This window comes from Dipodomys ordii, unplaced genomic scaffold (genome assembly GCF_000151885.1).
Source record: "Dipodomys ordii isolate 6190 unplaced genomic scaffold, Dord_2.0 Scaffold8, whole genome shotgun sequence".
NCBI classification, from domain to species: domain Eukaryota; kingdom Metazoa; phylum Chordata; class Mammalia; order Rodentia; family Heteromyidae; genus Dipodomys; species Dipodomys ordii.
The window spans coordinates 10,159,426-10,177,126 of NW_012267224.1; the positions used below are offsets into that span (position 1 = coordinate 10,159,426).

General features: G+C 45.9%; 1 protein-coding gene across 1 annotated transcript in view; it reads left to right on the forward strand.

The window, feature by feature from the left end:
* The first annotated feature begins 4,308 nt into the window (after positions 1 to 4,308).
* Slc34a2 (solute carrier family 34 (type II sodium/phosphate cotransporter), member 2) overlaps positions 4,309 to 17,701 on the forward strand; it is a 33,869-nt gene continuing 20,476 nt past the window's right edge. Inside the window, exon 1 of the mRNA XM_013008899.1 lies at positions 4,309 to 4,420. Coding sequence (XP_012864353.1) covers positions 4,309 to 4,420 — 112 coding nt within the window. The remainder of the gene's footprint in view (positions 4,421 to 17,701) is intronic.

The window sequence follows — 17,701 nt, forward strand, 5'->3', positions numbered from 1 at the left end:
TGAGCTCTTTTGGCTCAAGGCTGGTGCTAGACTATTTTGAGCCATAGCACTTCTCTGGCTCCATTTTGAAATTTTAAAAATACCCTTAAAGGTTTTATTGCTCACTAGCTACCTTGCATCTATCACCCGAGTTCTTGGAGCCGTTTGTGGGAGGAACAGGTCTGTGGGGCAGACTGCAGACTCTCTATTTAGAAATTCCTGGGACAGACTCTTACCTTGCAGTCTTAAAATAGTTCCTAATCAGATTCTGATCTCCAGAGCTCCCCAGATTGGGGAGCCCCAGCCAGTCACCTGGGCAGTAATTAGCATTAAACCACACCGAGTCCATTTCTCACTTCACACTTTATAGCCCGATTAGTTCTACTCGAGCAGTAATGGGGAGAGCTGTTTAGTATTCATAAATGCCACATCACATTGGGAAATAGTTCTCTTAGAGAACTTAGCGTTCTGGTTTTGTTTATTTGTTTATTTATTCATTGTTGTTGGTGATGGTGGTGCTAGGGTTTGAACTCAGGGCTGGTATATACTTAGATTGTTTTCTTATACGTTGCTCTACCACTTGAGCCACACCTCCAGGCCCACTTTTTGCTGGTTATTTTAAAGACAGAATCACCTCAGATTTTTCTGCCTTGGATGGCTTTGAATTGTCATCCTCCAGATCTCAGACTCCTGAGAAGCTAAGATTACAGGTGTGAGTCACTGGCGCCTGGGTGGAGATTCCCAGTTGAAATAGTCACCAGTGTTCACATGACCCGGCACTCGTCTTACAACTATCTCTTTCACTGCTTTCCATGTTGAGTGAAGATGAGCTCACTTTTGTTGCTATCTATGAAACCATGTGCTTTTCTTGGCTGGGTTGGGAAGCAAGAAACCAATGACTAAGATTCCTCCATCTCTGAGCTGGCTGTTCAGCAGCTTCTTCCTTTCCTAGCTTCCTGAGAAAAGGAGCTGCTGTTGGTGGGGAAAAAGCAAAAGAGGTTGATAATATCTATCTATCTATCTATCTATCTATCTATCTATCTATCTATCTATCTATCTATCTATCTATCTATCTATCTATCTATCTATCTATCTATCCTATCTATCTATCTATCTATCTATCTATCTATCTATCTATCTATCTATCTATCTATCTATCTATCTATCTATCTATCTATCTATCTATCTATCTATGGCAGTGCTGGGGATGAATCCAGGGTACCAAGCATAGTAGGCAAGAACTGCACCGAGGAGCCATGTCCTCAGCCCCAAAGACCATTTTCATAGCAATTCATTCAATGAGAGTTAACTGTGCAGTGAAATTGGGCTTTGAGTTCTGCCACCTGCAAGACAGAACACTGGATAATGATTACACAATGAGCCACCAGATTATAGTTCCTCTCAGTCCTCTCTGTCTTGAGGACACTGACTTTTGTCCAAGGCCAGCTATGTGCTCCCAGAAGGCTGAGGGATCCCAGCTAGCTTCAGGTACATTCATCTGTGGGAATTTCACATATAATAGTGTGTGTGTGTGTGTGTGTGTGTGTGTGTGTGTGTGTGTGTGTGGTTTAAGCTCAGGGGCCTGGGTTTTCACTCTACCACTTGAGCCACAGCTTGACTTCCAACTTTTTGGGTAGTTATTTGGAGATAAAAGTCTCATAGACTTTCCTGTCCAGCATGGCTTTGAACCATGATCCTTAGTCTCAGTCTCCCAAGTAGCTAAGATTACAGGCATGAGCCTCTGGTTCTCAGCTCAGTTATGAATTCTTTTTTTTCCCTACCTTCTTTCATACATGCTTTTCTTTTCTTTTTTTATTGTGAAAATACTGTACAGAGGGGTTACAATTACATGAGCAAGATAATGAGTACATTTCTTATCACGCATTGTTGCCTCCTCCTATGTTTCCCCTTCCCATCTCCCCCCAGCTCCCCCCTCCTGCCTCCTCTACCCCCCTCCAGCACCAAAGTTGTAAAGTTCATTTTTTGACATAATGTCTTATACATCTCATTCTTGCAATGGGTCCACCTTTATCCCTATTTAAACAGTATTTTTTCCCTTCCCCTTCCCAAATTATACCAACATCAAATACAGTGAAAATAGGAGTTATACCATGGGGGAAGGACATTCAAAGCAACAAAGAAATCATCTTATAAATATGTTAGAAACAATAGCAAGAAAGAAAAACAATCTGAGTCCTTATCTTGGGGTTCATTTTTGCCTGACATCAACTTATCTGACCATTTCTAATTGTCTCAGACATATACTAGCTATTGCAAATAAGGGAAACCATGGGGCCTATGTTTCTTTGGGCCTGGCTTACTTCATTACAGGATGGAATAGGAGAAACCCTAGGTCTCCTTGGCACAGGCCAAGATTTTCTTAATAGAAACATAACAAATCAAAGAAAGATTGGACAAATGGGATTGCATGAAATTGCAGAGCTTCTGCAATAGCTAACAAGATCAATAGAAAGCCCATGGATTGGCAGAAGATCTTCACTAGCCATACAATGGACAAAGGTCTCATATCTAAAATATACCTGTAACTCAAAAAATTAAATCCCCCTTGGGACTGGGAAGGTGGCTCAGTGGTAGAGCGCTTGCCTTGCATGCTCGAGGCCCTGGGTTCAATTCCTCAGCACCACATAACCAAAAAAAAAAGAGAAAAAAAAATTAAATCCCCCAACAACAAATCCTCAAAGAAACAACTGTCCAATAAATAAGTGGACTAAGGACTTACAGAGAAACTTCTCTGAAGAGGAAAGAAGGATGGCTAATAGACACATGAAGAAATGTTCAACCTCCGTAGCCATAAAAGAAATGCAAATCAAAACAATATTGAGGTCTGGGAAGGTGGCTCAGTGGTAGAGCGCTTGCCTTGCATGCATGAGGCCCTAGGTTCGATTCCTCAGCACGACATAAGCAGAAAAAGCCAGAAGTGGCACTGTGGCTCAAGTGGTAAAGCATTAGTCTTCAGCTGAAGAGCTGAGGGACAGTGCCCAGGCCCAGAGTTCAGGCCCCACGACAGGACCCCCCCTCAAAAACAACAATAACAACAACATTTAGATAGCACCTCACCCCAGTTAGAATGGCTATTATCAAGAATTCTAATAACAACAGATGCTGGAGGGGATGTGGACAGAAGGGAGCCTTACTGCATTGTTGGTGGGAGTGTAAACTTGTTCAACCACTTTGGAAAGCAGTATGGAGGTTCCTCAAAAGACTCCACACAGAGCTCCCCTATGACCCAGAAATTTCACTTTTGGGCATTTACCCAAATGATCACAAACAAGACCATACTAAAGCTACCAGCACAACTATGTTTATTGCAGCATTATTTACCATAGCTAAGATATGGAAGCAACCCAAATGCCCCTCAGTAGATGAATGGATCAAGAAAATTGGTATATATACACAATGGAATTCTATGCCTCCATCAGAAAGAATGACATTGTCCCATTTGTTAGGAAATGGAAAGACTTGGAAAAATTATATTAAGTTATGAATTCTTGTAGGCATGTACTCTGATGTGCACAGAACCAGCAGAACCAGAATCTTCTCTGGATAAGCAGTTGATGCAGACACATTTCCCTCTCACGACAGGCGATGCTCTGGGGAATGAAGAATGACCAACTTGACTTGGGTTCTGGAAAGTTAAGCATTTTGGTAAATGGGATTGTTCACATTCCTGTGGCATGTCAAGTGAAACAGTCATCTGTTGCAGCGCCTTTGCCGGAAGCAGGTAGAAGTTTTTTAACCAAACTTTAAGAGAAAATGCTGGGCATTCAAATGCACTGTGTAACCTGCAAAAGAGGCTTAACTGGGGTTTTAGGCCGTACTTTGTAGCCAATGGGACAATTTCTAAGACTTCTTGTCACTCAGCCTACTGTCAAAGTGCCTACTTTAGATGACTGGGTGCCATTTTAGATGACTGGGTGCCATTTTAGATGACTGGGTGTAGCACTTCGGGGCTAACCCAGCTGCAAACCTGCTGAATTAGTGACCGTTATTATTTGCACATCAAGCAGAGCCCTCAGTTAGCTAAATCTGGGGTGCAGAGCCAGGTTTCCACAAGCAGCTCCACCCCATTTCTGACGTGGTCACTGGACCCCCTGAGCACAGCCTTCTGATTACTGCTAGGCCCTACAGAAACTTCCTTCTAGAAATGGGGACTCTGGTGTTTACTCTGGCGTTTACTCTTTGGCAAAGGACTCTGTTTATTCTCCTTGGCTCAGGGAAGCTGCTGATGGCCCTTAGAGACAAGGAGCCTTTAGTTGGGAGGAGGTAGCCTGGGATCCAGACTGGTGTAATGGAAAGGTGAATCCTTTCATGACCAGCCAGTGTCGTCTATTCCCCAACCTTCGAATGCATCTCATGACTGTGGCCTACGATGAGCGCTTCCTGCTGACAGGGAAAGGCAACAGCGACCCGCGAGCTGCCAGTGAACTGGGGAGCTGGGTGCTGGTGGCTCACAGCTGTCATCCTAGCTACTCAGAAGGCTGAGATCTGAGGATCACAGTTCCAAGCCAGCCCCAGGCAGGGAAGTTCATGAGACTCTTATCTCCAATAAACTACCCAGAAAAAGCCCAAAGTAGTACTGTGGCTCACGTGATCGAGCACTAGTCTTATAGCGCAAAGAGGTCCCAGGACAGTCCCGAGTTCAAGCCCCATGATTGGAAAAAACAAAATAAGCAAACAAAAAAGCCCCAAAACGTGGGGAGCCAGAGAAGAAAGAAGGAATGGAAGGACACGCCCAGGACAGGGTATTAGAGCTCAGGAAGAGGAGTTTTGCCCCCTGCCCCCAACTTTACCCTTATTTCACTGGGGACCAGTGGTGTGAAGCCTCATCAGCCACCAGAATGCTACCCTCTGGGGACAGAGCTGGGGCCTGTGCTCTGAGCTTTGGAGTCTTTCGGTGGCGCCCAACCCTACGCTCTATCCTGAGTTTCCTTTCTAGAAGAAATAGTTTAATCTGAATTTGGTGACTCAGCCTGGGGGGAGGGAGGCTGTGCATTTCTTGCCCCCTTGGATTCCATAGTAATCCCAAATTGGAGCAACTGGCTGCACCAGCTCCCCCAGTACCCTGCCCCCCTTTTATCCCTCCAGTGGACCGAGAAGGGATTATAGGGGCTGGACACACCTTCTCAGCACATTCTCAGGACTTGCCCCATGAAAAACTTGCTCTTAGGTCTGTACCTTTTGGAGCCCTGAAGTAAAAGCTTTTTTTTTTTTTGGTGCATTCTGGGGATTGAACTCAGGGCCTGGGCACTGTCCCTGAGCCTCTTTGGGCTACAAGACTAGTGCTCTACCACTTGAGGCACAATGCCCCTGATGGCTTTTTCCTGAGTAATTTATTGGAGATAAGAGTCTCATGGACTTCCCTGCCCAGGCTGGGTTTGAACCATAATCCTCAGATCTCAGCCTCCTGAGTAGCTAGTACCCAGCTTGAACTAAAACTTTCTAGGCCCAGTGTTTCTCTGAGACCAGGTGGGGCCAGCAGGAAGGCACACTTGAGCAGATGTAGATTGCAGGGCCCGGGGGTGTGCTTGCTGCTGGGACTGTGAACCGGACTTGTGAACGCACAAGTCCGATCTGGGCTCCCGTGGAAACTAGCAGCATTTGTGGCTCTTTCACTCAAGCATCCTTCTGATGGCCAATCACGCCTTTCTAACTCAAGTCTTTCTTTTCTTTAAAAAAAAAATGTAAACTTTAAACTGTAACCCCTCTGTACATCACCTTCATAATAGGGATTTCAAAAAAACTTCTTAAAAAATGAAACGTTAATATTAGCATATCTCACACATTGCTCCAGCTGGCCTTCAGCTCCTGACCTTAACTTATCCTCTGGCTTCGCCTGTCCAAAGTTTTCTCTTTCTCTTTCTCTCTTTTTTTTTGCTAGTCCTGGGGCTTGATCTCAGGGCCTTAGCACTGTCCCTAGAGCTGCTTTCGGCTCAAGGCTAGCACTCTACCACTTGAACCACAGCACTACTTCTGCCTTTTTCTGTGTATGTGGTACTAAGGAATCTGACCCAAGGTTTCATGCATGCTAGGCAAGCACTCTACCACTAAGCCACATTCCCAGCCCCAAATTCTTTTTGAATGGGTAATAAAATTATTCTAAGGGCTCCAAGTACATAAGGGTATGGAGAGGAAAGTGCCCTCTCCTAGACCTCTCGTGCAGCCCGTGGTAAGGGGTCATGTTGGCCTGACTTCCTCTTGGGGAGACCCTGCCCAACAAACACAAGTTGGTGATGTGAGGAATTTTCTTTCAAATAAACTCTTGCTTGCAGTATATTGGTCCTTAAGTCTAGCCATGCTAGGAACCTTCCAGAGCCACTAAGAGGCCACGGACAGGCTAGCTTTGGCGGACAGGGAGTGAATCCCAAATGAATTCATTTCCTCTAGGATCTTGGACAATCCTAGCCTCTCTCCAAGGGGCTTCCTGTGCAAAACAGGAGAGCGAGCATGAAAAAGCTTCCAGGGTCAGATGACTGATCAAGGACCTCACATATTCCCGGACATAGGTATGGTACATACAATTCTTTCACGAATACTAGTTCAGAGTCTTCCACCTAACAAAAAGGATTAAACCAGCTGTAGGGGGCTGAGTAGATTTAAGGAGGGTGCTGGCCTGGGGGAAGGCATTTCAGTTCTAGGGTGGTACCCAAGTTGAGTGGATTAGCAAGGCTGAGACCTGGGTGGAGAGAATTATGTCTTGGCTCACAGGTATAAAACCTAGTGTGTCTTCTCTGTCCCAGTCAGTAGCTACTTCCAGCGGCTCCCAGAAGCTTCCAGTAGTTCCCAGCAGTACCCAGCAGTACCCAGCGGTTCTTCATTGCTTCTTTCCCAGGTATCGAGACTACAGTGGGTCTGGGGAGTGTAGATTGTCTGTTACAGGGTACTTACTATTGGGAGAATGCTCTACGGATGGACTAGCGGAGGTCTGTGGAAGGATGGGCATGGACAGGCGAGTTCTGGTGACTACTGGAAACTTGTAATTAGGAGGCTGAGAACCGGGTAAAATATTGGATTGTCTGAGCCTGAGCTCCTTCCTCATTGGCAACATGGGAGGCCATACAGGTCAACCAGCATAAAGCTGAGAGTGTGGAGGAGTGGTTCACGTGGGAAAACACAGAAAAAGCAAAGAAAGAAAGGGAGGCCCTGAGTTCAAGTCCCAGTGCCAGCATGCATGCACACACTCATGCACGCACAGAGTCACCCCATAGTTTTACAGTTCTGGAAGCTAAATATGATTCTGGGTGGTAGAAATTGAGCAGACCAAGGCTCTGGCCTCCAGGGAGTCTGGAAACGAGAGTGCTGAGGGTGTGAGCCTCATGGATGATTGAAGATCAAAGGTGACACAAAGTGAATGTACCTCTAGCTGTCCTGTGGTACTCTGCCTTTGGCAAGTAAAAATGGTTTGCAAGCCAGGTGCCGGTGGCTCACGCCTGTAATCTTAGCTGTTCAGGAGACTTGAGAGCCGAGGATCGCGGTTCAAAGCCAGCCAAGGCAGGAAAGGCCAAGAGACTTGTCTCTCTGATTAACCACCAGAAAACCAGAAGTGGTGCGGTGAATCAAGTGGTAGAGTGCTTGCCTTGAGCTGAAGAGCTGAGGGACAGCAGGCCCAAAGTTCAAGCCCCACGACCCACCAAAATAATAATAATAATAATAATAAAAATAGCTTATAGGACCTTTCCACTCTACCCTCTCCAAGCTGGTGAGTGGGGAATTGGGGCTTTTGGAGCCCATGGACTTGCCACTAAGTTAAGTAGGTAGCTACGTTTTTCCCCTCAAGCTTCTAGGAACTTAGTATGTCGAGAGACCCCTCCCTTGTGATAGGACCACCTCAGCTAGAGGCATCCACAAGACCCTCTATGTGCAGGAGAGAATCATCAAGCTTAGAGGTCCCATAAAGAATTTTCTTTGGCCACGTGTTGTGGCTCATGCCTGTAATCCTAGCTACTTAGGCTGAGATTTGAGGATCCTGGTTCAAAGCCAGCCTGGGGCAAGGAAAGTCCCGTGAGATTCTTATCTCCAATTAACTACTGTGGCTCTGTGGCTCAAGTGGTAGAACACTTGCCTTGAGCTGAAGAGCTCAGGGACACTCCCCAGGCCCAGGGTTCAGGCCCTACAACTGACACCCCCCCAAAAAAAAATGTCTTTGGGTGATGTCAGAGAAGAGAGGAGTAGGAGAGACAAAGATGGCAGGAGCTGTCAAACAGGACAGGAATGCAGTTGCAAGTTATGGGGTCAATAATAGCTTCAAATGGTAATGCTTAGTGTAACACAAAGGGACATAGAGTGACCCAAATTATGTAAGAAATAGTAGTCATTAGATTTGCATATCCACAGGCTCCCATTTGCATGCCAGCAGTACCCAAGTAGCCTGTGTTTGCAAGGTCCTACCCAGGGCCAGGGTTAAGTAATGCATCAGTGCAGATTCTCCCAGCAGAGGAGCAGCCCAAGAATAGGAAACCCATGGAATCGACTTAGAATAGTGACTTGGCTTCAAGAAAAGCCAGCTCTGGCTCTGGGCAGAGAATTCATCCTCTGGTGGGAAGTGTAGAAGGGTGTGTGAATTAACATAATCCTTGTTGGAAGTCTGTGGTCTCATTTCACACATCTAGCTGATGCCTGGCTCAGGGGACTTGGTTCCCATCTGCAGGGTTAACTTGGGTGAGTCACTGAGGTTTGAACTTCAAGTTTCCAATTTGTTTAGCAAGGAAGGTCTCGGGCTCAAAGTCCTTCTGAAGGTTGTAAATCTGCACACCTCACTCCACAAGTGGCTTTCGGTTCTTAATTCGGTGATGATTTTGATTAGATTAACTTGGGTTTGCAGGTGACCTTGAATGTTATTTAGGGGGAGGAAAGGGTCTTTGTGCCCCAAGCCCCACATTTCCCGGGCAGCCCCTATCTGGCCATTCCAAAGTAGACTTGCTTTGTACTGGAGGAATCTGAGGTCCATGGCTGAAATCCACACATACTGAGCACCTATGGTGACCCAGGCTTGAGCTTGCAGATCCTTTCAAGGAACAGACAATTCAGGAGGCTTAAAGAGAAGGAAAACATTCCAGAGGGAGTGGGCAGCTTCCTGGTGGTCAGGGAGTCATCTCAGAAGTGGGGACAGGTCAGTCAGTGTAATTTTGCACAAATGTTTGTGCCATTGAGGAAAGGGGAAATCTGACACTTAAACTCAACCACACCAAAACCTGAGGCTATCAGAAAGGGTGAGTGTGGTTTCCAATAGTAAAGCCAGCTGGGTAGGGATTGAAACCAATAACTATGAAACATTTCAGGGCCACAAGAGCAGTCTCTGTGGATTCAGGGGGAAAAAAAAGGCTGCCTTTGATAGGGTACAGCTTCAGGGAAATATAAAAATAATATGGTACAGATTTAAAAAACAACAGAAAGCCATAAAAACTGTAATACTGGGGGGAGCGCGGGGAGTGGGGGAGGGAGGATGGGAAGGAGAAACAAAGGAGGAGGCTACAATGCTTGATAAGAAATGTACTCATTACCTTGCTCAAGTAACTGTAACCCCTCTGTACAGTATTTTCACAATAATAAAAAAAAAACTAATAATGGCTATTCAGTAGTAACTGGCCCTTCTTTTTGGGAAACTTCAGAATTTCTACACTGACCCTAACTTCTGTCATAGAAATGTTAGCAAATATGACTCCTAACCTCCAGGTTAAAGGATTGGATTAGATTGTCAAACTATAAGTCAGGAATCCTTCCGGCTTTCTGAACACTTCTTGGAGTCTCCTCCCAAACCTCTGTCCCGGAGCAGCGGGGGGAGGGGGTAAGAGCTGGAGGGTCAAGCCAAGCATTTGTGCTTTCTGCCCTCAACCAATCATTGAGTCATGTGATTTCCAAGGCTCAGTCCAACGTAAACATTCTGTGTTTGAGTTACCTATAAATCCTCAAAGATTGCAGCACTCTGTGATTTTATCTAAAGATTTCCACAGAATGATACCTTCAATGGGAGGGTGGGGGATTGTGTTTTGGTGGGGTCCTGGAAAGGAGGTAGTAGATGCACAGTGCCTGAGTCCAAAGGGGATAACCTGAGAAACTTCTAGGACAAGATAGAATTTGATCCGATTTATGATGATAAAGGAGAGACACTAAGACTTGTTCAGTGAACCCAAATGGGGAAGGGCTCACTTCCTGAAAGCAGATGAGATGAGCTTGTTTACTTCACTGTGGGTCCCTGTGAACGTTCCCACGGCTCACCTTAAGGATCTTACCCCCTGCAGATGAGGAAGAATGAAGGGACAACAGTGTCACTGCCATTTGGCCTTCTTCAGGGGCTATAGCTGCTCTAGCTAGGCATGAGGACCCTGGCAATTTTATGGAGTTTCCTTTAAGATCAAGAGCTCCTATTGTTCCTGTTACCTGGCTATGGTCCCAGCCCATGGAGCTCTGAATGCTCCAACCCCCCTCACCCCCAACTGTGTCTGTGCTGGGGCAGTAGAACCCACTGGAAATATGGGGTGGGAGAAGGCTATATCTATAGCTAGGTGGATTCTGGGAAAGGAAATTGGGAGAGACAGGTCAGGTGGCCTAAGGCAGTCGTGAGCCGGTTGCTCGCTCCACTAATGTCAACTGAGTTGTCTGAGTTAGATACTTTTTGCCAATTGGGGGTACAGGAAAGGGTGAGGGACACTGCTGGTTCCCCTCATCCCTGAACTTCAGTGTTTCCATTTGGGATTTCTGGCTCAGGATAGTGAGACTTTAATATACATTCAAGGGGAAACACACTTTGAATTACATTTATGTATGTACATATGAATTATGCATTCATTTTTATTTTTGTGCTGGTGCTGGGATTTAAACTCAGGACCTCACACTCTTAGCTTTTTATTTATGTTTATTTTTTGTTAGTCTGGGGCTTGGACTCTGGCCTGGGTGCTGTCCCTCAGCTCTCCAGCTCAAGGCAAGTGCTCTAGCACTTGAGTCACAGCGCCACTTCCGGTTTTCTGGTGCTTGAGTGGAGATAAGAGTCTCACAGCCTTTCCTGCCCAGCCTGGCTTTGAACTGAGATACTTAGATCTTAGCCTCCTGAGTAGCTAGGATTATAGGCGTGAGCCAACAGCACCCAGCTGTCTTTTCTTTTTTTTGCTCAAGCCAGGTGCTTTACCACTTGAGCCAATCACTTTTTTTTTTTCCAATCACCTTTGAAGGTGTGTGAAGCAGTCAATTTTTTTCCTTGTTAAACAAGAAATGGGGTGAAACAGCCCTACCTCTCAAAGGTAGAGACTGAAGAGCAGGGCCAGTTTCTCTAAGTGTTTAAATTTGGGATTGTAGGCTAGGGGTGTGGCTCAAATGGTAAAACTCCTACCTAGCATGTGTGGCCCTGAGTATCACCAAAAAGAAAACAAAATACTGAGGGCGGAGGAGGAAATACATTCTTCGAAGTTTTTTTTTTTTTTTGAAGCTGTCAGAAAGAAGCTGTATTTGGACTTAAGCTGGTCTCATTTCCTGCCTTTTTCTTTGCTGTACGTTCTTATTTTATCAATCAACTTTATTGCTTTGTAAGCTGACTAAAATCCATTTTGGAGCAGCAGATAAAACTTGCTCACTACCAGAGAAAACTGCAAGAAGGCTTTTGTGCATTGCTCGGTGGTGCTCCCTGCATATTTATAAACATCTAAGCAAGGTTGAAAATGGCCTATAATTATGTCAGTCCTGTGTTCTCTCCCTTTCAATTTTTTTTTTCATTTAGCCTTGATTCTTTGAAGTCAAGTCTTTCAGGACAATGTAACTTGGCATTATTTGACATTTCTTGAATTCTGGCCATATCAATATGAATAGATTCCACATTAGTGGGCTTGGCCAATCAGCTTTTTCTCTCAGCACTGTAATAGATAGGCACACCCCAAATCCTCCCCCCAATGTAAAAGTTCAAAGTGGTTTTGTTCAGGTGTTATTTTTGGAGCCTCTGTCTCAGGCTTTTATGATGCAATGCACTTTAAGCCTCTTTCTTGCTGAAGCCAAGAAAGAAAATATCCAAGTGGTTTGCCCAGAGGCCTCAGAACTGGGGGCCTGAGCAGGTGGGCCCAGAGTACAGCTGCACCCTGGCAGGCTGGCATTAGCCATCCTTACCTCTTGTCTGACTTCATACCTGGAGTTTAGAATGAATAGAGCAAGGCTGGGCTTTCCCATTAGGCTCAATGCCTGGGTTTTCCCAGGGCCTGATGACTCAGAGGGTGGAGTGGGGGTAGAGAAACGAGAGCCTGGACTATTGGTGGCCTTTCTCTCATCTCAACACAGTCATCTCCTAGGAGTGTCATCCCTCCCCAGTGGAATCTTTGTAAAGCACAGAGTCCATAGATGCTGGTTCAAAGGGCAGCAGGCCAGGGTCCAGATGTCCTGAGACATCTGAGTCAAGATGAGCAGTCTTGGTTGTCCACTTATTCTGAGGACAGAATTCAGGGCCTTGCACATTCTCTAGGCAAGTACTCTACCATTGAGCTACAACCCCAGTCCATTTCTATGTGTGTCTGTCCTTCTGTCCGGCCTCTCACTCCCACTTGGCTTTCTCACTCAAGGCTGGTATTTTACCACTTAACCTATACCTCTACCCCTGCATTTTGTTGCCTGCTCTACTCAGGCAACTGTTCTGAACTTTATCTGCTCAGTGGGATAGAGTTGAGGCTCCATAGCTAGCAGCACTGTTTAGGTAGAGATGACGTGCTTCCCTAGTGTCCTGCCTGCTATGTCTCCCTCCCACATTCACACTCATCCCTCACATTCCACTGATGCTACCTTAAGTAAAGGCTGGAACTGCCGCCTCTGATGATGGCCTTCCACAGAGTCCACAGGAGGAGCAGGACAGAGACCGGAAGTGCAAGGGTGCCCAGACAATCTGGCTTTCCACGCAGACCCACACTGGGTAAAATTCATTAACTGGGAATCCATTCAGTGCATAGATGAATTCTTCAGGGCAGAGCCCTGATTATCTCAAGTCCTCACTCTTTCTATCTCCTGGGGATTAAATGTCAACAAAAAGGAACACATAAACATATATGTATATATGTGTGAAATTTGAAGTTCATTTGTGCCACTTCCAGCTTTTTTCTCTTTGCTTATGTAGTGCTGAGGAATCCAACCCAGGGCCTCATGCATGCAAGGCAAGCACTCTACCATTGAGCCACCTTCCCAGCCCCATTTAAATTCCTTTCATAATCCTTTGGCAACATGTAAATTTATTGCTTTTGGAAGATGGCTATTCGGTACTCCAGGAACTAAGATTTAATGGAAGACCATTTCTTTTCCTTTGAAAGCACACACACACACACACACACACACACACACACACACACACACAGTTACTACTCACCCTTTTTACTTTCCATAACTATAGCTGAAGTGGAGGTCTATAACATTTTAGTTGGCTGTTTTACATGGTGGGTTCCCTACAGGAGAGATCTTCCTGTGCACACTTAGGGCCGTAGAATTCACTCATTTCTCTCCTTAGGGCAGGTGGATTAGACTCTGGAGAACAGGTGAGATGCCGATTTCTTTGGAGTTAAATTGGGCGTCATCATCTCTGGAAGACAGAGGAGAGGAAAGAACAGCAGTGCCCAGTGCAGCTCTCCCTTTAGCGGTAAGGAGTCTCCTCATCAAATCTGGGAGGAGAAGCTACTGTGATTATTGGTAAAGAAAGGGGGGGGGCGGGGTTGATCACCACACACAGATGCAGACATGACCACTAAGGCTTTAGCCATGGCTTAACCACTACAGCAAGCAGCTGAGGGGGCAGAAAAAGTTTCTCTAGACACATAAACACCAGAAACTCTTACAAAGTATTGCTGCTTGCCTGCAGCTATTTAGAGTATGAACTCTGTCTGAGATACTGAAGGAATTCTCAGATTGTCTTTGATTTTGTGGAATTATTGTAAGTCATCAGGAAGTTGTTCCATTTCAGTGTGTTTTGGTTTTGGTTTTTTTGATTGTTGTGGGCCTGATTTCTGTCCCTAAGGTCTTTTGCCCAAGGCTAGGGTTCTATCACTTTGATCCACAGCACCACTTCTGGTTTTCTGGTGCTTCATTGGAGATAAGAATTTCATGGTCTTTCCTGGGCTGGCTTTGAACTGTCCCTCAGGTCTCAGCCTCCTGAATAGTAAGGATTACAGGTGTGAGCCACCAGCACTTGGCAAAAATGTGTGCTTTCTATTTTGTTTTTGCAATCAGGGTCCAGCTGTGATGCCCAGGGTGGCCTCAACTGCTCAGGTGATCCTCCTTCCTCAGTCTCCAAATGGTGGCACCAATAGGTGTTTGCTCAGCTTTTTGAAGTTTTTGATTGGTTAAGCACTTAGTGACACTGAGGAACAAACCGGATTTTAGGTGAAAGTACAACTGCTGGGCCCAGGCTATCCGACTTAATTCTGGCCCAGTTACTCACCTGTGGCCTTGGGCAGGATATCTAATCTGTATCTCAGTTTGCTCATCAATAAAATGGCAATAATGTATGTCATGGAATAAATGAGTCAGTTTGGGAGAAGCACTTACTATTTTGTGCAGAGTGAGCAAGCTGTAAATGTCACCACCTATTTGGATGCACATGGAACTGTTTCAAAACCCATTGACTTCAAAAAGGATCCAGGCTCCATGGAGTGATCCAGGACCTCTCTTCAGAACTCTTCCCCAACCACCAAGCCATTACATTTTTTAAATTCAGAGGCAGTTTATTATGTTAAGCAGGCTCTGGTTGTACCATCAACCCAGCCCCACAGGATTTTCATGGAGACTTTCAAGTTTTATTTTTCATTTTTGAGATAATTCATTTGAAAAAAATGACAAACTGGAAATCATAGCACCCTGTAATAATCTGCTCTCAGGAAACCCAGGAGGCCTGGGCTCTAGTGTGAGACTCTGACTCCAAACAAATAAACAGTACATAGAATTAATATAATTCGTAGATTTACCACAAAGCCAATAACTTCAGCCACGTTTGTTCAGTGAGGGTCTCAGCCAATCTGCTCTCCTGGTGCCTTCCTAAGATTGCTTAATGCAATCCTGAATGCTAAGATTTAGTTTGGGCTTGGTTTGGAATTTCATTTAAATGCAATCAAACACTGAAATCTTTAATGATTGGCTTCTTCTTTGACTTAACCGTAGGTTGGTGAAACACATTCATTTAGTGGCAGGTACCATATTCTAGTACAGTATAATAGATTAAACATTTAGTGACACTTAAGTATGATGTTTTCTCATTTAATATTCCAGTCTAGTCATGAAAATGGCAATCTAAGCTGTTGTCTAGACCTGTGCTGTTCAAGGCATCCTCTCAGTGAACATGTGTTCATTTCTTCTCCTGGGTATATGACTAGGAATGAATGCCAGTATCTCCATTCTGGATTGTCCTTTTATGTTATGGTTGCTGCAATTTGTTCTTTATGTAAGAAATTTTATATTTTGAGTTTGAAACTATTTGCTTCTAGAAGTTCTATTCTTTGGCTTTGATATAGACTATGTATGTAAGTTCAGTAAGTTCAGGTTCCGGGGGCTGGGAAGGTGGCTCAGTGGTAGAGCGCTTGCCTTGCATGCATGAGGCCCTGGGTTTGATTCCTCAGCACTACATAAGCAGAAAAAAAAGGCCGGATGTGGCACTGTGGCTCAAGTGGTAGAGTGCTAGCCTTGAGCTGAAGAGCTGAGGGACAGCACCCAGGCCCAGAGTTCAGGTCCCATGACCGGACCCCCCCAAAAAAGTTCAGGTTCCTATTCCTGTGACATTGGGTTAAATTTGTTCACCTCCTTTGGGGCCCCTGTTTCTGGTCTTATATATCTAGTTTTGTTTGTTTTGTTTTTGTCAGTCTTGGAGCTTAAACTCAGGACCTGGGCACTGTCCCAGAGCTTTCTCATTCAAGGCTAGTGCTCCACCACTTTGAGCCAGAGTGCCACTTCCTTTGAACCTCTAGTTTTAGAACAAAATTTAAAGCAAAGTTTCACTGGGTAAGCAATTGAACATAGGTCACAAACTCATTTGATGTCAAACTTTAACCATAATACAGAAAATCCAATGGTTTTCATTTTTCAATGTCTATACATTTTTACAGTTAAAAAAACCCATGTTTATGAGTTCAGAGTGCTTTCTAAGCCCTACTTCAATGGACTTCTAAGTTCTGAAACTCTTCTGGTTCCAGGAGCTGAACCAGCTACACAGGATTATATATTTAACTCTCCTCAGAGTAGAGTAGCCCTGGGCAAGACTCCTGGCTTTGAGTCTAAATTTCCACATTAATGACACCATTTGATCTACCAAATTCTACCACAGAGCACAGCAACAGTCATAAAGAATGCTATGGCCCATAGGGAGGGGGGTAAGGGTCTATATTTCTGACAAACTGCTTTTGCTTGCATGCGAACACACGCTGTAGGCTTAAAGCACTAACTAAATGGTGACAGTATTCAGTGTCTGAGGTGAAATGAAAACAGGGAAATGCTCTTCACCCAAACCCTATGCCACTGGAGGAAATATCCCGTGCCTTTCCTCTGCACTGTACAAAGGTAATCATTGAAGCCTCCTTGCTATTGGAACATAACAGCAAGAGCATTTTGAAGTTTGGGGAAGTGACTGCAGACCTCACAGCTACTGGAGCAGGCTGTAGGATTCGCATTCCAGTCTGCAGCCTGCCTTGCTCGCACTCCACGCAGGGCTGAGCTCTGTCCACGTGGGTGGCTTCCTGTCACAAGCTGACTGTTTCACAAGCCGCTGGCTGGAGAGGGGCTGGTCAGGCTCTGTCCCTGAGGATGTCTTGCGTGTCCTCCCACTAGGACAAATCATTCTCTCTCACAGAGCCTCCCAGGCCGGTTAGATGTCTGTCTTCATTGCCTACCTTCCAGGCACTGAGTCCTGAGCTTCCAGATGCGAGTCACCAGCACCTGTGAAACATTAGCATGGTCCCCACTTTGCCTATCATTGTGGGCCAGGCGCTGGTCCGGGTTAGATTTTTACCTCTAGTCTAAGGGACCTTTAGTCCCATTTTTACACCAGAGTCAGGGAACGCCTGGGGGCAGAACAGGGAATTCATTGCAGGCCCTAGGCCCCTCCCACCCCACAGCCACCTGGCTAAACCCACCCACTCTCCAGCCTCCAGCAATACGGGTTCCTAGAAGCCCAGGTCCTGAGCTCTAGGCTTTAGAGTGACACCAGCTGGTCCCCAATAGGCTCTTCCACTATTAGCTACAGGCAGCCGGGCAACTGGCAGAACAGGCTAAGCCCCACTTCCCCTGGCTATATAAAACCAGGGCAAAGAGGGAAGGGCCTGAGTGCTGGCGCGAGCATTGAGGTGTACCTGGGACCCCATCCACCAGCCCCCCCTCCCCCGCACACAAACTCCCAGGGCAGATGTGTGGCGGGCTGGGAGGAGACGTTTGCACACTGGAAAGGCACAGGGCAGAGCAGGACTCAAAGGGTCACGGCAAAGCCAGGCCCCGGGCCCCAGAACATTGGAAGCGCATCCATCAGCACCCCCCCCCCCCATCTCATCATCCCACCTTCCTGGGCCTTTTCCAACGAGCCCTCCAGAGTCAGGCTGGCCCACTAGGGTCCAGCTGCCGAGTGCGGACTCTACAGGGAGAGAAGAAGAGGCATCTGGAACAATCTCAGCTTTGTTGTGAATCTGTCCCTGAGTTTCCAGTTGGCTTTTATCTGTGTCCAGCGTCTGTGACCTCTCTGAAGCCCCGGGGGAGGGTGACTAGAAGATCCAGACTCCCA